At 39.0% G+C, this 20649-nt stretch overlaps 1 protein-coding gene across 2 annotated transcripts in view; it reads left to right on the top strand.

Annotated features, from left to right (window-relative positions):
* SH3KBP1 (SH3 domain containing kinase binding protein 1) overlaps positions 1-20649 on the top strand; it is a 236120-nt gene that overhangs the window by 99688 nt on the left and 115783 nt on the right. For both annotated transcript variants that reach the window (XM_050915197.1, XM_050915196.1), the window contains exon 4: positions 18434-18540. In XM_050915197.1, the coding sequence (XP_050771154.1) occupies positions 18434-18540 (107 nt within the window). The remainder of the gene's footprint in view (positions 1-18433; positions 18541-20649) is intronic.

Raw genomic sequence — 20649 nt, 5'->3', positions numbered from 1 at the left:
GTAGATAGAACTGCTTTTGAAATAAAAATTTAACTGAGTCCTTGGAGAGAAAAAGACAAATTTGTCATAAAGAGATTCTTCATAGATGCCTTATATCTTCATGAAAACTTCCTTTTTCAGATCCTGTAGGAAACCTATTATAAAACTTATTTCAGGACGTGAAGGCTCTGATGTCATTTTCTGAATTAAATTTATTTAAAGTGTAAAACTGGTTCTGCTAACATCCCTGTGTTCTGAGAAGATTGCTATTTGCCTTACAGGCCCATGTAAAGGAAGAAAGATGTAGGTTTACTTCCCCCTTCAAGCTGTCCAGCCTTGATGAAGGGGGTAACTGCAGCTCCCAGGAGGCAGACAGCATTCAAGGAGATGGGGAATGTAGCCCCCATGTTGCTATTCCAGGTGCCACTCCAGGGAAACCATCTGCGGCAAGTGACTGGCATATGCCCCAACCCCCTTTCTTAGTTTAGTGCAAAGGAGCTGGGCTCAAAGGGGTTTGCATATGAGGGAAGGGAGTCATATTGTAATCGTATAGCAAAGAGAGTGTCGTTGGTTGACAATCGGGATGACTTTGCTACTAGGAGTTTTATTCCAGTTTCCTAATGGAACAAATCTTGTTTGAGAGCATGTGTTCATTTGCCCTCTTCCCCTTGATTTTTTTGAACCATCTGGACAGTACCAGCTAGAGTTGACAGAAGATTAGAGGTCTTTAATGCGTTTATAGGAACATAATAGTTCTTTTAAATTGAAAGCTGAATAGAGGAATATGACACAAATTAGTGCTCCTAACGGAATGAAAACCTCCATTTTGAGAGGCAGCAGCCAGTGGCCAAGTCACATACGTGTGCTGGCCAGTCAGTCAGTACCTGTGTTGCTCAGTAGCAGTCCCAGCATCTACTACCACTTTCCCAGCCGTGCAGGTATAGGATACAAGTGGACGCTGGGGCAAGGGGTGGGGGGAGCGGGTAGAGGTTGAGGTGATTAGAAGGCACTGGGTGCAAATCCATGGTTCTCCAAGCTTCATTAATTCTGCTGCTTATGAAACAACTTTTAGAAGCTTTTGGATGCCCTTTTCCTCATACAAAGATTAAATAATTTAATAATGTGCAGATAAACATAAAAGTTTCGCCTATTTCTAAGCACACAAAACAATTCTTTTCACTCACCTTATGCCACCTTTGTCCAAATACAAAGAGGAGCAAAAATGTGGAAGTTTATCTTCCTGATTTCTCTTTGAGGTTGAGAATAAAAATAAACAAATAATAGCTCTGGAGTATTTTTGGTATAATGATGAAGGCTTCATGTCCCCTTGTATTCAGTTACCTAAATGGCAGTCTTACCAGTTAACAAGCAAGAGGGGAATGAAAAGTGCTAAAGAGAGGCTGTCTGCAGCTCCCTAGTGAAATGCCAATCCTCATAGTCTACAGTTCTAGTATTTGCTGTCTGATCCCAAGTGGCATTTACTGCAGATAAGATCCTAAGGGAGTTTGGTTCAGCCTGGTGAGCTGGAAGATGTGTTGTACTAACATGAGGTTTGTAAACAAGGAAAGGCATCAAATATATGAAATCAAGTTTCTGCGAGTTTACTGACAGCTCACACCTAGTTGCAGTAATATACTTTGCTCTCAGCATCTTCGCCTGTCAGAAGGTCACTCACGGGAAGGAGAATGCCTCAGAGCAGCTTGGTTGGATTTTAGCAATCGAGCTGTAGACAAGGAAGATTAATAACAGAGAAATAATGCATTTATTATTGACCACCTGCCCAGTTAAAAAAAAAAAGTAAGAAAAACATTAGCTATATTCCATTAACAACTAGCGGTCCTGGTCCAGCGAAATCCCTGCTTTCCTACTTTTCTGGTTGCTGGACAAATAGCAAGATGCTGTACAGACAGGAGCTTGTAGTCTTGAATGCTCAAGGCACAAGTCCTAAGTTATTGCAGAATGAAGCCACACCATGTCTCAGGCTAGTTTCTTAAAATGCAAACTTACTACTCTATATTTACAAAGACTTTTTGGAGGGGAGTGCTCTATAAAGTGTCATTGTACATGGAAGAAAAAGGTAAATGTGGACAGGATAAGAGGATGTCAGGAAAGGCTGAGGGGAATGTATTGTGGACGGGGTGAGCAAACACGTGTAAATGTTGGCCATAGAGTCCATTAGCTGATGCCGAAAGACTGGAAGGTCAAAGAGGTATTGTTATAATGCAGTGTCAAGCACTGCTCAAGTGCATCTGCCTCTCTTGCCAGTGGTCTCCTATTAGAGCAGCGTCTCTGGCATAGATGGCTCAGGTAACTGTCATGTGGTCAGCTGGTCCCAGTAATGCATTGCATCCTTGAACTGGCAGCTTTAAACAGGGAAGCTTTTGGAGTCTTACATGTATTTCTTTTAACACCCCATAGCTCCTATGCTGGACAGCACTGGAGCAATTTCATTTTCAATTGCCTGTCTTGAAAAATTTCTTTGGGTGATCGTGCTATCAGTCCTTTATTTCTCACTTTCATCGCACAGTAGTCATTTAAAACAAAGGATATATGTATGTAGACCAAAGATTAAAACAATGAGAAATCTCAATATGTGCAAGGTATAACTAAGAGGTAAATACAGTCCTGGAAATTGGGGCAAGTGACATGAGTAGAAGAAAACAATCAGTTAATGTGTGTTCAAAATTAGAAGATTTCAGTGGTGCCTTTTATAAATAAACTGTTCCTGTATCATTTGAAATGAGCAGAGAAGCAGTCAGGAGGAGAGAGGGCAGATGATAAATGATTCATTTGCTTGCCTCCTCCTTGAGATTCTTTTCTTTGCCAGCTTGAGATAACAGATGTCTTAAAGATTATGAATTCACAAGAAAATAATGCAAGACAATGGGCAGCCAAGACAGTATTCTGATAGTCTAAATATTTTGTTTCTTATATTTTATCACCTGTTGGATCTCAAAATCTAGAAAAGCTCTTATATCAATGAATGACTTTGCTCACAAACATTTTGGTTCAATGAGGCTTTCAATGAGGAGAAGCAGTTCTGTATTTGAACTATAATCTGTTTTGTTCGTTGTGACTCAGCCTTTGGTTACAGGCAAGTCAGCTGGGCATGGGGAAATGTGAAGACTGATTGTTGTCCTATACATCAAATATAGTGCTTTTTGCAGAACTTTGTGATCACTGGTGAGAACAAATTTCAGAGGACACTTTTCTTCTTTAACTGCATGAAATCTTTCAAAGCTAATTCAGAACAGCCTGTATTTTCAGGTTCAGTAGGGAGCCATTTCTCTGCAGTCACTATTCACTAGGTGAGGTTCTTGCCTTAATATGCTAATCTCTTCAGGGATTGCTAACTCCCACAACCCAGGTCTGTATTGAAGATACCAAAGAATACTTTAACCTGAGACTTGTTACAATAAAACTTTTGCAACCCAAAACAAACATGACAGGGTATTCTTTGTGGGTTTCTACATTGAGAGCATACTGCATTTAAAATATTGGAAACAGAATAAGATGTGAAGTAATTATTCTGACTCAGAAAGGGGTTATTTATATCCCACTTTAAGAAAAAGGCTAGATACATTGGTGAATATTTTATCATTCATGTGGATCTCTGTGCTAACTGAAGTGAAAACTGAAGGACTGACAGTTCTGCAGTGGCTGCTAATACTATGTACTGTAAAAAAAGGGACCATGTTTGCATAGTCACTCTGGGTTTGTCTGCAAGCAAACGTGTCGCCATGATGTGCTATGTTCTGTACTGGAGAGGTGGTCTTCAGCTAGATAGACTCTGTGACTCTGTCTTCCTCTATTTCCACGTACAAATTTGGCTTTGTTCACTAAGCTATTTGGAGTTCAGAGGTCTTTTACATGCATACATATCCATTGCAAATTGATTTGCAAGAGCATGTTTAGTCTCGCAGTGAAGGCCAAATGGTCATCAGATTTGTTGTCATCCCAGCTTCAGGTTAAACTTGGTCTGTTGAAAAAGGAGATGAAACAGTGCTGTGTTTGCTTTTGCCTGTTGCTACTGAGTCATCATCCTACCTTACCACACTCTTTTCTAAGTATAGATACTCTCTTTGTCTTTATGAAGGGTTGTTTAAATTGGAGTTTCAGTGCAGGCTTCAGTTCTCAGTGGGTTTTAAGATATTGAACATCTGTGAACACTGCAAAATAATAAACCAACAAGATAAGCGATCTAAGAGCAGACAAAGAAATGTAGTTTACTCAAAAAAAAAAAAAAGACTGACCTAAGTAATTAGTTACTTACAGGGATATTTCTGTAAATAAAAAAAAGTATGAATTACCTCAGAGGCAAATAAGTTATCAGATGTTTTGTGTGCTTCACCATCTATCTTCAAAGGCAAAAGATAGTGAATTATGCGAAGCTTTACATATATTTATATTAATCTTTCCTTGCAGCACAAAGATATCTTTTGTGTGGTGCTTGATTTAAAATTTTGTCTGAGATATGGAGTCCTAGATTGGCTTTTGTTATTTTTTCATCTTAGGTACTGATAGAGATTTCTTCTACATTTAAATAAAGCTTTCTATATTACTGAATTTCCTTACTCTCTGGTTTTCAATAATGCAAGCAGCACACATTTTATAAGAACAGCCAGGGTTCATATTAGTTCCGACGTGCTGCTTTTTGTGAAGATATTTAGACTGAAACTAGTAGAAGATTTAATATTTACAGATGACCATATCAGGATATAGTGTAGCTCACAGTAGCTCTGTAAGCAAACATGCTGCTGCTGTTCATAACATACAAAATAATTTTAGCCCTGAGGACAAATATGAGCATTAGCCTGGAAGTGGAAGTTTTCTGTGGCTGTGCTGTGGGGATATGTGTGAACACAAAGCATGACCGAGAGGTGGCTGGGGGAAGTGAGTTGAAATTCCTCGGTCATGCAAGGGCTGCCTATAGAAGCTGCATACTCCTCCTGTTCCCCTTCTCCAAGCAGCATCAAAGATTAACCAGAAAAAGCTGCTTTTAAAGCAAGATTTTAGTGGATATTTGTACCTGAAGTAGTCAGGTACAGCACATAATACAAGGGCTTTCAAAAGTGTCGAACCCTTAGTACTGAGGGAGTCAATGACAGCTGTCTTCCCTGTGGGCACATCTTGTTTCAATTGCTTTTGTGGTTGTGTGCTTTCCTGTGTCCCTTTCTACTCCATGTCAAGAAGCTCCCTCGGGTAAGACCAACTTCCAGTATCGTAGCTTCGACATTTGAAGAGGTGTGCGATGGCACTGGAGTATGTACTTGGGCCTCTCTAAACAAACATGAATACCATATCGAGACTTAGCAATGCTTCCGGTGACTGATGAAGCAATTAAAACGTTTGACTACTGCATTTTGTGTAATATATATGAAAGTAAAGGTGAAGTCATGAATGATCAGTGGGCTGAGATGGCAACAAGGTTTTCAGAGGCTTACGTGTGCATAGTACTTTAATGAGAAGCATTTTTGTACAGGTTCTTCCAAACTGATGAAAGAGAATTGTAGACCGATTATGCATATCTGTGACCATATACACAGCTGGAATATAAGGTTAAACCTATGACTATGTTATCCTACTGTCTTAGTCTGTATATTGAATAATATTAAGGAATACAGAACAGGAAATATGTTGCTGGAAAATTATTTAGTAATTGTAAATCCTGTGGGTAATGAAGTGCCAGGATTATATTATGAAAAGTTGTGTGTGTTTATTTTTTCATACTTTAATAGTGGTTGCCTTTAGTTATGGAGAAGAAGTTACAGAAGAATGTTTTATTGTATTGACATTTTTAAGCAGCATGATTGATACATTAATCACACAGACTCAGTCCCATAATTTTTCTGCCCTCATAAACATAGAGTGTATCTGCAAAACACATCCAAGTGTCCTTGGCTTTTTAAATTGCCTTATTTCATTATTGTAAAGACAAAAATGCATCCCTACAGGATTTCAGGGGTTTTTTTGGTCATGCAGGGAAACAGAATAATAAGGGAGCAGTGAGAAAAAGCTGGGGAAGTAGGGTATTGTATGGTTGTGAGCAAAGTGTTTGGATTGAGCACATAGGGGCCAATTATTGTATCACTTTGTACTGGTATCTTTTCTTGAGGTTGTAAGATGCTCCATGTTTTCAGTTTTCCATTTATGCTGGAACAGCTCCTGTTCCCTGCTCTCCTGACTGAATCTGCCTTAACTTTGAGTGACTTTCCCGTTTTGATTCTCAGAAGGTAAGTATTTGGAGGCCCTTTTTGTTTCTTCCTTAATGTTCGGCAATTCCTCTTTTTTTTCTGTCTGTTTTTTTATGCAGCTCAGAATTATAACATATTCCATCACGTAGTTTGCTGCTGTCTGCCTTGGATACTTATTTGCAATAACAGCCAGTGCTGTGTTAAAAATTTAACTTTGGAAGAAATTTTACAAAGTGCTTGAAAGATGTAGAAGCAGGGGTCTTTTAGAATGAACTTAACCTTTTAGGTGCCTAAATATCTAAGTATACTTGCAAATCTTTCCCATGTTACTACCATTTAATTATGTTGGTTGTTATGACAAAATTAGGCCTCTGGGGTAGACAAATGGGAATCTCAGTACTGGAACCAGAGGTTAGTCATTTGTGATAAATGCAGCAAGGGAGAGCAAGTAGTGACTAACAAGCTATTGGAAGAGATCGTAACTATTATTTAAGTGCCCTATAAAAATATATTTATCTTTTGGCAACAAGCCTTTTGATCGTCTTAACTATTCTGCCAACAATCCTGCCCAATTCTAGGTGTTCTTCAGCAGTGAAATGACATGCAAATGCGTGTGAAAGTTGAATGAAATGAAATGAAGGTATAGTTAGAAGGGAGAGAAATACTGCTTACATGCCAGCATCTGGAACATAAGTCAATGGACATAGTGTAATTTAAAAGTTCTGCCTGTAGTGCCTAGTAAGTTTTTTGTAATAGAACTCATGCTTTAAAAGAAATGGTAGTATGTCTGGCTTCTGTCTGGACTGTCTAGTGAGGTACAGATGTCTGAGATTGCCTGAGAGGTAGAAGGTGTAATCAGATATGCTAATGAGCAAGTTTTTTGAGTTTCTACATCACTTCCAGTTTTATTGGCAATGCACCATTAGGGGGTGGCATAGGAATAAAACAATAATAGTTAATTTTGTTCGATGCAAGTCTTACCTGGTGTCCTGATTTCAGCTGGGATGAAGTTAACTCTCTTCTTAGTAGCTGGTACAGTGCTGTGTTTTGGATTTAGTGTGAGAATAATGTTGATAACACACTGATGTTTTAGTTGTTGCTAAGTAGCACTTATCTTAAGTTAAGGATTTTTCAGTTTCCCATGCTTTGCCAGCAAGCAGGTGTGCAAGAAGCCGGGAGGGAGCAGAGCCGGGGCAGCTGACCTGAACTAGCCAAAGGGGTATTTCATACCATGGAACGTCATGCTCAGTATATAAACATGGGGGGAGCTGGCCAGGAGGGGCGGATCGCAGCTCTGGCGTCGGTCAGCGGGTGGTGAGCAACTGCATTGTGCATCACTGGGGTTTTTTCCTCCCCCCCCTTCTTTTTTTTTTTTTTTTTAAATATTCCTTTTCCTTACTATTATTATTATAATATTTCATTATTATTATTGTTAGTATTATATTTTAGTTTAGTTATTAAACTGTTCTTATCTCTACCCACGAGTTTTACATTCTTTCCCGATTCTCCTCCCCATCCCACTGGGAGCGGGGGGGTGGGGGGAGGGAGTGAGGGAGCGGCTGTGTGGTGCTTGACTGCTGGCTGGGGTTAAACCACGACACCTGGAGAGTTTTAGAGACCTTTAGGAATGCATTTGTGTTTGGATAAATGCTCTTAAGCAGGGCAAACCAGTGGTTGACAGATGGACTTGCACTGGAGTAAACAATACTTTGAGAGACTGAGATGTCGTAGGACTTCTCTAATTTGCTTCTCAGCTTCTGCCTGGGATCTATCTACAGACCTGTGTGGGAACTCTTGTCAGAGTTGCTAAAAGGTAGTGAAATTGTGGAGGTGCAACTAAGGAGCTAAATTGTCCTGAAGAACTTTTTCTTGTAACAGGTTATGTACCAAAGATAAGCTCTGAAAGTCAGGGTGGGGGAATTAAGCTGAACATGCCTGGAAGCAAGAAGACAATCTTAAGAGAGTTTGACATGAAATAACTGGGATGCAGCATAATATCAACAATATAAAGTTCAGTGCTTAAACTGACTTCAGGAAGTGGTATCTTGTTCTGTGGTTTGCCAAGCCAACTGCCATGCTCCTCTTTCTACAGTGCTGAAGAAAATGTGTTGCTCACCGTGGGCAATTTGTTTTGTTACTGTTGATATGTGTTGTTGGTTCAGCATTAATGATCGGAGTCAAGCAAATCCCTTACACTCAGGGCTATCAACCTCTGGCTGTGCTTAGTAGCAGAGTATTTTGAGGTATAAAGCCTGCTTTCCATGAGAACTAAAGGTACAAGGCAGTAATGAGGGAATTGAACATTATACCTTTCGGCTCTTTTGATTAAACACCCTCTTGATAAATTACAGCTTTTTGAATGTGTTACAATCTTCTGAAAAAAAGTAAAAGGAAGACGACCAAAAGAACATGATCTGTGTGTGGCATCTTCTGAAAATGACACTATATTAAAGAACTAAATTGCTGGCAGCCTTCTTACCATGAGCTATCACTCATAGTTTGTCAGTTTAATTTGGTAAAAATGAATGCTTATAAATACCACAGAGGATTGTTTAACTGATGAGAACAACTAAGAAAATATGGGAAAATTTCTGTGGTATTCAGAGTTTCTCATCACCAAAAGCTAAAGATGCTGCAGAGCTAGCTAGATGCAGCTATTGCAGAACGCTTGCTGCCCCTTCTTCTCCAACATTGCCTGGGGCGACTTGTTCTGCCCCTGCACTGTATATGTAGGCTGGTGACTTGCCAAAACAGATAGCCTTTTGGTTTGTTTCTTTTTTCCCATTTGTTGCTCAGTTTTGGAGGATAGTGATACACATCTGATCTGCCTGATACAGAAATACTTGTCCTGTACTTGTGGAATGAACTATCCCATGTGGATACTGTGGCACTGTTCATTTTTGAGGATGTTGTGGAACAGCAAATGTTAATTTTCACTTTCAGTACTGAGATACCTTTTGGGAAACCTACCTTCTGCTCAGCTGTCATAGAGCTAATGGTTCCTGGGACTTCAGAGGGCCAGCAGCAGCAAGAATAATTGATTTATTTCAATTTATCATATTTATTTATTGCTCTTCTGAACATGTATTCCTGGGCATTTGTGCAACCCTCAAATAACAAGTGTAGCATAACATGCCCTTTAAAACGGCAGGTTATTTTGGATTATAGCATTTTCGCAATGGTAGCTGAGAAATAATAACAAATCTTAACACGAAGAGTGCAATTGAGGGCTCCTCCTAGTGTTTTCCTTTTAGCAGAGCTGAAGGACAGGTAGTTGTAGAACCTTGCATGCTGAGCTAGTGCATGTCAGCAGCCCAGTGAGCAGCCCTGCCACAGCTCTGTGCTCTGCAAGGTTTTGAAAATGTCATGGCTTAATTGCCATGGGAGACACATGCCTGAGTGTTTCTGCCCAAGTGACTACTTGTCTTGATGTGCTGCAGAATCAGACCCATTACACCAGACTGGGTGAGTCATTTTCCCAGTTTACTAGGGCATCTCCTAGCTTCATGCGTTAGCTTCCTAGAATTTAGGATTTGTCTGGGCTTGTGTTCCAAGGCAAATTTAATGTAGTTTCCTAGATCTTAGGAACACTGCTGAACAGGAAAGTGAAGTGTCTGTTCTGTCTGTGGATGTGTTAATATTTTTTGTTTAACTTTGTTGCCTTTAATGGCTTCAAAATGAATATTTAAATTGTATAGATATTCTAGAGGAAAACAAGATTCTAGGTGAAAAATTTGACTGATGTTCTAAGCGCCCAATATCAAAGAGAGTTTTGGTTTTTGTTAAGTGTTGATTTATTGCATGTGTTCATTGTGTAATAGCTTTCATGAGTGCAGCAACCAGAAAATTAGTTGCTCTATTTTTTTCATCTTTCCAACATTTCTTGAGGCATTTGTTTAATGTATGTTGTTACCTGTTGGAGTAAGAATAAAATCTTGACAATGTTTTTTTTTTTTTTGCCCTGATAAGAGAGGCTTACTTGAAACTGATGTAGCAGAGGTCAGAGTAAGACCTGCAATGTAATGTCATTACAGAGATTGAGAACCTGTCAAAAAGCACTGATACTCTGGTAGCTAAAAATTAAGTAGCACAGTTGTTAGCTTTCTTTAAGAAAAAGGCATCCTTTTTAAAGCTGTCCTGGAAATTTTTTTTTTAGTTAAGTTGGACAGAAGTCAGCTTCAAGACAGCAAGCTGGTAGTACAAAGTTAATATTTTTGGAGATTACTGTGTAGGAATCCATGTGGTTTGATCTAAATGCCTTTATTTATAGAGAGGAGAACACAAAGTAAACTGAATGTGCACAGTGGTGCCACAAATTAGAGCTCTTTGCTTTCATTTACTGTATGTTGTGAAGTGCTACTGTGCATTGGCTATTTAAGTGGTGTGAATTATGTGATGGAACATAAGAGAAGTGGGAAAGATGCAACAGCAATTCATGTTTAGTTTTGGTTTATTCAAATGCTTTCTCTAGAGATCAATACAAAAAAGCAGCAAAGAGCAAAGTAGTTGACCACTATCTCAAAACCTGCCTAAGGGGATAATATTTTGGGATTATCCCATGACAACATGAGATGTATGCAATGAGAATAGAAAGAGAAGAGGCCTTTTATGGGCCATTTGCAAATCTTGTTGTGTTTCTGTTCTTGCATTTTGAAACTTCATCTGCCATCCAAGAAAGAATATTTCAAGTTTGTGTATCTCCTCTTGTTCTTTAGAAAAGCTAATTTATTGCTACAGTTATCTATTGCCTGCAATATTTCTTAAAGCTCCTTATACAGTCGTTTTGTATGAATTGTATGCTAGCCAGTGTAACAAACTCTTTTTGTAATGTATCCTTGCAAGTCGTCTTCCAAGTATGAGAAAAGAAACCAAATATAGAGGCAAGTGCAAGGTCTTGTGTTGGGTAATAGGCCCCCTCATGTCAACAGGTGCTAATTGCATAAGGGATGGTGGGGAACCCCAGTGCCAGGCAGTGGGACCTAGTGCATGTGGCAGTGAACTAAGTCCCAAAGTTATGAATGACCGGGGCAAGCCACCCTGTTGAAATATGCCTTGGCTTGCCCAGCATTACAATGAGGCCAGAAGCATTTGCTGCTCCTCGCAATGTACTCCTTGTGAAAGGCAGTAGGCGAGAGCAACAAATTGTTATTGTTGAGAAAGGGCAAGTGAATGGGTCATTTGGCAAAAGCTCGTGTAAAGGCACCACTTGCTGCTGAGGAATATTTTTGCATCTCTGGAAGCAGGTGAGAAGCTGAGTGAGCTTGTCGAGTCTTTACCAGGAATGTGTAACTGCTTTTAAAGTACAGTTTAAAAAGCCTGTTTGAAACCCTGTCATCAAGTTCCAATTTTTGTCTTGTGATGGAGTGTTTCACCTGTAATGCTAATCCAAAATAATCATTTACACTATGCAGTTTCAAAGATACAGATACTAGAACTAGTAGCTTTGATGAACATACACATTTTCAGTTCTGCTTGTGGTTGAGTTAATGTGTAGTTTAATACTGTGTTTTACACTTTCCCTCTAAAAGATAGAGTATAAAATATGCAGCCTGTATGGCAAGGCCAAATGTTCCTGTTGGAGTTTGGACTTGTTTAGTCTAATTTGCTGGTGATGATTTCACTGCGTTCTTGATGTTGCACTTGCAGAAGTTTCTCCTCCTTTTATCTGCATTTTAAAACTTTCAGACTCAGAAGGAAAAATATTTTGGTGGTGTATGGTTAAACTGTGCAAGTGTCTTTTGAGTTTGTTTACAGTTACTTTTCTAGCATTTCCTTCTGCTTTGGGTTAGACTTAAATAATGATCTCGGCTTCACTAGTATTTCAGTTCTGTCTGTCAAATGCACAAGCCTGGCTCCTGCTGTGGCATACAGAAGTGCTCCACTTCTCAGTTAATTAATGGTTTTCTCCTAAAAGCATATGACCACTGGTACTACGTTGTTGCTGTAAATTGCTTCCAGTAATTAGTGCTGTTATGCAAAAGACTCGTACACCATAAAAGGCCTGAATATTGCTGCATGTTTTTAACAAAAGAGTGAATTCATTGAACAATATGAGGTTTGCTGTTATTCTGATGGTGCATATGTGTTAAAATGTAATGGTGTAACAAAAATATGTCTTCCAGGCTTTCAGGTTCCTGACAGACAAATCTTGGTCATAAAATTCAGAGCAGCAGCCAGATGGCTGAAACCTGGAAGTGTTGCTGTGGAGTCTAGCAAGAGAAAACCTACTCCTCAGTAACAGTAGAACATTGACACACCCGGAGTAATATATTACTAGCAGTGAAGGCATATTGCATTGTGGCTTAATTGTGCTTAATGGAGTCCTGCAATCTTCATGATTCAGCTGCACACATCAAAGCAGGGCAATTCCCAGTTCATCTGCTTGTAGAAAAACACAGCAGCTTTACATAACCTGTTTGGTAGAGTACTGGAAGCACCTCAGATATTCCATCTCCCCTCACCCTTCCTTGCCGTTTGTCTTTCTCTTCTCTTCTCTGGTATATTAATGTCACAAATTAAAAAGAGAAAACAACAAACCAGGCCAAACAAAAAAAACCCCAACAGTTCCTCCCCCGTCCCCCCCCCCCAAAATATTCACACACAGCTTACTTCTGTTTTCTGCTAGACAGGGAACAAACAGGTCGCAGCAGGGGTTTTTTGTCATCCATCCAAAAGCATTCACCCTTCTAATAGCATGTGGGTGATGAGAGAGTTGGAATTGACATGTCACATCCCAGGTCAGAAAAATACTGGTAAAATCCTCCAGAAGAAGAAGGAAATTGGAACTTGACAATTCTGATGCCTTTTAAAATCAGAAATGTATTTCTACTAGTGGGTGGATATAAGATGGTGGAGTCCCTGTGCTGTGGAAGATAGTGGCAGAATCCACATTAGAAGTGAGTATGACAGAGACTTTTCTGAAGTCTCTTAACACTATCTTCAATATACTTTAAAAAAAGGAATTTAAAAAGTTAACATTTTTAATGCTAACTATCTGTTTGCTCTTAATTAGGTAACTTCTGTTTCTCAAAAGCATCTACTGATGGTAATGGTTTTAAGAAGAATTTTTCTGAGAAGTAAACTTGTAGTTCAACCTTTTTCTTAACATTTGCATTTTAATATACACAATTCAATGATTTCTAACAAAAAAAAAGGTGATACAGTAACCGTCTAGGCTGGCAGTCCAAAACAGCTGTACCAGAACTCCATCAGTACCATTAAAATCAGTAACATGCAACCTAAAAGCATATACATCATCTCTTAGTTGTACAATAGTTGCCTTTTGTCTTTTTGCACATTAAATTCAGAACTATTTTGTAGCTGAGTCATATGACAGCCCAGCTTGTCTAACCAGGACACACTGTGCGCTGAACCAGTTCCCCCCAGCTACAGATATAGCTTTGAAAGCTGGAAGGATGGGAAGTGCAACTGAGGCTGATGGGCAGATGATGCTACGTGCAGGGAAATCTGAAATAGAATACAGGAAACTTTTCCTCCAACTTGTCATTTTCCTCCTAAGAGACTTGCCTGAAAGGGGCTTCTTTGCCAAACGGTTTTACTGAGTTCAGTCACTTTGCATCTACTTGAAGGGTGGCCCAGTGGATCTCAGTTTCCTTCTGTGGTTCACCTGAGCCTGCCCAGCAAGCCGGCAGTAGAGGGAAGTCCACGGGTCTGTAGGAGCTGCTATGTGCTTTAGTGTGTTTGAAACTTTTTAGATGTGGGAGAAATGTCTTTAGGCTCCTCACACTGCAAACCTTGACTTAGTCCCCAACCTAACCCATGCAATTTCCATAGCAACACTCCTTTATTAAAAAACAATAATAAAAGAAATCCAGGAACAATTGGGTTGGATTGTTTGTCTGAGCCGCAATGATATCGATATGTCTCTTTTTAAAACAGAATTAAATACAAAACTGTGGGGCCTAGTTTTGAAGAGATTGTTAGCCATTTAGGTATACCTTTTGTCAGCAGGGAGAGGGGCAGACATTTGCTCCATGGGTCTGTTTTCTGAAGGTTTTTATTGAATATAGTTTTTTGACTCTATAGAATAGTTGTACTGTGTTACGAAATGGATTGCTGTGCTCGTTCTCTTGTCGTGGGGAAAAAGGTGGATTAGTATGTAGAGTTGACGGACCTTCTGTTAGTGAAGTTAACCATGTGGTTTTCACTGACAGGACAGGCTACAAAGACATTGTCATCAGTGAAAAGTAGGCTCTATAGAAACCACCGTATAACTCATTCACACATGCACACGTTTATATAAACATCTGTTTCATGACAGAGGTTTTAAGTTTAAAAAAAGTAGTTTGGATTTGAAAATTCCAGTTCATTTTGAAATAGTTTACTTCCTATCTATTCTGCTGCTGCCGACGCACTTTTCATCTAATCCCGCATTGTCAGTTTGTGACCTTTCCTGGGTCCGATGGCAGCATGTAAGTACACCTCAGCTTTTGCTGCCCTTACGAAAGTAAGCATTGAATGCCAATGCGTTGTCATTACCTCTTTTTTTGTATTCATTGCTAATGCCAGAGGAGTGTTTAAACGTCTAGAAATCATACTCTCTCTTGCATGTGTACACCTGGAGGAAGCCCAAAAGGGGCATAAAAATGGTCTCCTGCTGTCCCAGGCAACCATGCCATTTTTAGAATCTTATCAAACACCACTTTGAAACAAATTAGAATGGTGCCCTGGAAGGTTGGTTGGTTTGTTTGTTTCAAGTTTCTAAATATACGTTCATCCCTTTGAATGCTGTGCCTTTGACACAGCCCTTACAGGGAACAGAGCAGAGTCAGGCGTGCTCTGCGGCACGGTTGTTGAGGTCTCGGTGCCATCGCTTCAGATGCAGTATGCTTTATGCTTTACAGTCACTGGTTTGCTAGCCCCCTTGTACACGCACAGCAAATTCTCTGTAGCTGCCTGGTTTAAGAACTGACTGCATGAACTAGGCGTGTGAATTTTTTTCCTTTGAGGTTTATTATAACTATGTAAATGGGAGCCAGTGTTTTTTACAAGGGTGAGTGATGTTATTTCTGTATGATAGCTTGTTCTAAATACAATGTAGCTCGATTAGTTCCCTACCTGCAGCTCATAGGCATTTTGCCTTCAAAACACTTCTGATGTTGCACCACAGCTACCAGAGATGAAAAAGCCTAGAACTGCAACCAGCAGGCAGAGTGCAGTGTGGTGTTGCCTGCAGCAGATTACTTGCTACAAATTATTATACATGGGCCAGTAAAAGTTCACTGGTCCTTTTTTTTTCTTCCTTTAAGCCTTTCAAAACCCAGTGAGGACTTTGCAGCACACCTTTTCTGATTTTAAAGTACTGGGTTTATTACCTGCCTTTTCACCATGCAGTAACTTTTCACTTGACAGTAACTCAGTTTATGCTCAAGTGTGGAGAAAAATGCAAAAAAACCTCCTACAAAATATTTTCTTCATCAATTTACAAGTAAGAAAAGAATGGATTAGATTAGAAAGTATCTGCAGTCTTCATTGCAGAATTGCTGCCCTGTATGGTTTAAAATTAACTTTACATCAATTGGTCAAATTACTTACAAAGTCACAGTGTGCCATTTAGATCTCAGATGACTAGCAGTTAAAGCATAGACTGTAATAATACTCTGCAATAAGTGGCAATATTAGCAAAAGGGGAAATGGCAAGAGAAGACCAAGACTTCAGTGTTTCTGTCTAAACTGCTTGTTAGTTGTCCCAGTTGGTCTTTCTGGTTCCCGACCACACTACCTTGGGACACTTTGTGCTACTTAAGAAACAGACAAAAAATTGGTGATGCTGGGGTGGGAATATTGCATTTGCAAAACCAGATTTTTTCTTTACTGACAGTTTTTGTATACTCACGGCTTGGTTACTCTGACTTCTTTTCTTAGAAAATTCGTACTGCTGTATTACCCAGGTTGCTTTAGTGTAAGAAAAAACAGATGCCCCTTGGCTGTAGAGCTCTTCACACAACTCGTGCTCTGCGAAAGTGCTCCAAACATTAGCATGCACATGGGGTCCAGCAGCACCTTCTCCTCAAAACCAAAGGGATTTACTGCTGGATCTGTTTTCTTGCATTAGTCCAGAGAGAGGAACTAGTTGGTACGTAGAGTCTATGCCTCTTGTTGGCTTGCTACTCTCCACTTAGGTATTTCTTTAGAGAAAGATTTGGGAGGAGAGGGAGAGCAGTGAGACAACCATGAGACTAATGGAGATAAATGCAGACTTCCGCTAGATTTTCTATACAGTAATAAAAAAGCTTTATGGGGTGGGAGGGGGGAGGATTCATACAGTTCTATTATTAACATCCAGAATTGTGTTTATTTCTTACTCTCTTAGCAATCTCAAAAATATTCTCCAAGAGTCACACAATATTGATTACTAAATAGGGTGGCAACTGACATCTGTCACATCAGGCAACATCAGCACATCAGTTGCTACTTGATGTTAGAAATCATAGTGCGAATGTTATCCTTAGGGAGAATAGTCAGCCTCTTTTGCACAATGAAAGAAGCACTCAATATGGAAACTATTTATTATATTTAAGTTATTTGAATGCAGCTGCGTAAAGTTGTCAATTTAGGACCATTTTAGTATAGATGGTGAAGAACGAACAGTCATCTGTAGGTGGAAAAAAAGAGCCAATTTGAGCGAGTTTGGTTACATTGCATTAAGGTATTAATTTTAACATTCAAAAAGTTGCCACTCATGCAAGATTGCAGTGGCTGTGAAAAATATTGTCAGAAAGCCAAATTCAATGGCTTCCCTTCTCCCTTCTTTCTCTAGCTTCAATTAATAGATTAGAAAAAAAAATTCTGTAACTTTTTATTACTGTTTGCCCTAGAGCAGGATTATCAAGAAATGTTGCAGGGGAAATAATAGACTGACTACAAAATCCATTTCTGTAATTTAATGTCAGATTAAGGCTGTTCTTGGACAGTGTTGACACAACTGATTTGATGAGAAAGTGCATTTACTTGTGTAGAGTGTGTGTATATATGTTTGTGTGGACACATGTATATAAATAATATGAAATAGTATGGTTTAATACATTGCACATCTTCTAGAGAAGAGGGAGTAATCAGTGAATCCTGTGTTTTGAATGATTTCTCTCTTCCTACCTTCTCCTCCTCCACCACATTCCAACATCATAATGATTCATGTCAGTAAGTTGTCCTTCAGCTAATAGAGGCTGAGGAGCAAGCTACGGCAACTTAATTTAGGGAAGTTCTCTCATCCGCTCTGCTACAAATCGTACGACTATAATTATATGTAAGCCAGCAGATCTGGCAAACAAAGCTCTGGAACTGAATCTTTTCATTTATCTGTCTGTCCTAAAACTGTGATGGCAGAAGGGTAAAGTAAGGGGTCTTACTTGAATTCAGAGCTATGAATTCAAGCCTCTCTCCAGTCATGCATCCAAAGATGCACCCTCATACCAGCTTCTCATGGGAGCCTGGACATCCAAGCTGAAGAGAAAGATGGCTGGTAACATCATTTCCAGTAGCTGGTTGATTATCAAAATTAGCCTGTCTTAACCACACTAATCCAATGACACACCTAGCTTTGGGGGTCCTTTGGGATGAGTTTTCCTTCTATTTTCTTTAATCTGATATTAGTGCATAAATATGCATGTCACAAATATGTGTGTATACATACATATATACCTGTATATATATGTGTAAAAGAATATATATATATATATATATAAAGTTTAGTGAGGTATTTGTACACCTGTGAAAGAATTATGGAGAAAAAGATACAGGACAAAATAATCAGTTGAGAGGTTATTTCCATATGAGCAAAAGCCACAAGGTTTTGGATCCCTTCCCCACCCCTCCAATTTGTGGATTTGCCTACACCATGTGTATAGAGCATTAGCCTAGAAGAGAAATTGTAGCAAATACACATGGAAAGATCCTCTGGGTAAAGTTTGCCCATCCTGTCACTAGGAAGCACAATCTATTAGTTAAATTTTAGCTCTTGAATAATATTACAGAAAGGAAAAAATCCCCACAATTTATTTTCATTTATTAATTGCATTGAATTATAAAAATAGTTGAAAGAAATAATACACACCAGAAATCTTTTCTCCACCCTCTTTTTGTAAATTAATGCTAGGCAGATATACTAAGTCTTGCAAATAGGATTCTTTTAATAGTGCTCAAAGAATAATATTTCATCTTTAATCATTTCCCCTGGCTTGTGTTTGGCATGGAATTTTGTTTTCATTTTACAATTTCCCTGTTTCCTTCATTTCCACTAGGAGAGAGAAACAGAAGAAGAAGATGTCAGGTGGCTTTCAGTTATATGCCTCAAAATGAAGATGAACTGGAATTAAAAGTTGGTGACATCATTGAAGTTGTGGGAGAGGTGAGCAGATCTTTAATGGAATATACGCACATGCAGTTCTGACATATCTCGTGCATGCTAAGCTCTTAGATACAGTGTGTTTTAAGACATAATTTAAACCAGACGTTTTTCTTCTCTGGTATACTGATGTGTCTGGTTTGGATTACTGTTGGGGGTGAGGGGATGTGGTTGTTTGCTTATGGATTTCGTGAGGGTTTTTTTCCCTGTAGCACTTCTGCTGGTTTTACTCGATCAGTTGACGCTTCTGAGTTCTGTTCAGGGAAAAAGCTGAAAGTTTGTGCTACAGGGCTATTGAGTTTAGGTCTCTGAAGAACCAAGATTATAGCAGAAAAAGCTTTTCCCAATTTTAGTAAGCCAGCCACAGGGAAGAATTATCTTTGCGGAGTTAAACACATTTAAGAAATTTACTTGAAGCCCTCTGGAGTTCAGCCATGACATTCACCTTTTGTCATCTTTGCCTACAAATTTTAACAATTTCATTTTAGTCTAATCAGTTAAAAAACCACAAACAAACAAGCAAACAAAACCTCCAACAAATTCTTTAGAGACTCAAGGTGCACTTATTTTGGGTGGAAATGGATGTGGAAAATGAATGCACATCTCTTAGAAGGACTGGGAACAAATTACGAAAGCTTGGACAGAGATACGTAAATTTTCTTTGCACGGGTGAATCTGGTTGCAGGATCAAGGAATGCTGTTCACTCCCAATACCTTCAGTTTTGTTCCATTAGAGATTTTAGAAATATCTTCTTGAGCTTAATAGCATGAGGACCAAAAGTCAAAATGCTAACATGAATCCTTTAAGTAGAATGCATTCAAACTCATTTAGTCTTTATTTACTTAGCTTTAAAAAGATCTAAGACCTTAGTCTGCTCAAGCAGCCAATAAAAGGTATGTTTCAGCTTGTATCATTTATTTGTAGGATTTTTTTCGCTGTGACTTAGCAGCTAAGAAGTCAACCTTTATTTTCTTGTCAAGGATATATGATTAGTTTTCTTTTTCCTGCATCTGTCACTTAAGAAATCAGTTCTAAAAGAATATAAATTCTACTGCGATCTACATGTCATCCAGCATTTTCTTACGAGAGATTAAACTCTCACATCTGAATGTAAGAAGCTTAGTGATCACTGGTTTTCCTTTAAGCTAGCTGTGCACACCAGCTCTGCACATCATTCTTCCTGGAATTAGACATGATGTGTCACTTAACTAACCTTATTCTGTCTGTGATCAGAATTGTAATGGGGGATGTCAAGGTTGTAAGATATTTAAGAGCATATTTTGAAGACAATGTAAACCCAATATTATAATGAGTTTCACGGCAGCACATGAGCTGTTTTCATTGCGCAATTTGAAGTGTATTTGACCTCACATGGCCACACAAATATATTCCGCCAGTTGCCCTACTTAAAACTTCTAAGTCAGTGTCTTTCAAGAGTAAAGTGATGGAATAAAACCCCTTCCTAGTATCCAGCCAACAAATTAACTCTACCGAATGAATTGTATGATTAAATAATTTAGATGAGACACTAGACTTCTCTTATGAAATGCATCTCTTGTGTTCTTATAAATTTGAACAACTTAATTATAAATAACAGATTTATTTAAATCCAAATGAGACTGAAAATGTTTGCATTAAAATTGAAAGATGTAGAACTACGAAAGTGAAACATTCCTGTACTTGCATGTGTGTGCTTATGGTTAAGGGCATGTTTTTTAAAACCCACTTGGATTGCCGATTACGGACTTTGTAGTCTTAAACTCATAATTGTACCTTGAATTGCTACTGTTGAAGAAAGCATTGACAACTTGCTGATTCTAAGGCTTAAGAAAATATATTGTCTAGGGCTGCTTTTTTGATTGGCAGTTCTAAAGAATGTCATACTGGACTTATTTTTACTGTAGTTTGGAAGAGGATTGCTCATGGCTAGCTTGAACTGCTGGCCAGAAGTAAATGCCAAAGAAGAACAGATGACAGGTGAGGCTGTGCCCACTTTGACCTTACAACATACCCTGTTCTGTCAGCTACTGACACATAAGCTCTGCCTCGGGCATCATCTGGTGCATTCATGCGATCCAGGACATTGTCTGACTCTTCTGGGTGGAACTAGA

The sequence above is a fragment of the Gymnogyps californianus genome, chromosome 1, assembly GCF_018139145.2.
Source record: "Gymnogyps californianus isolate 813 chromosome 1, ASM1813914v2, whole genome shotgun sequence".
Taxonomy (NCBI): Eukaryota; Metazoa; Chordata; class Aves; order Accipitriformes; family Cathartidae; genus Gymnogyps; species Gymnogyps californianus.
Note: the sequence above shows the minus strand (reverse complement) of the source record. Positions and strands in the feature narration are given on the sequence as shown.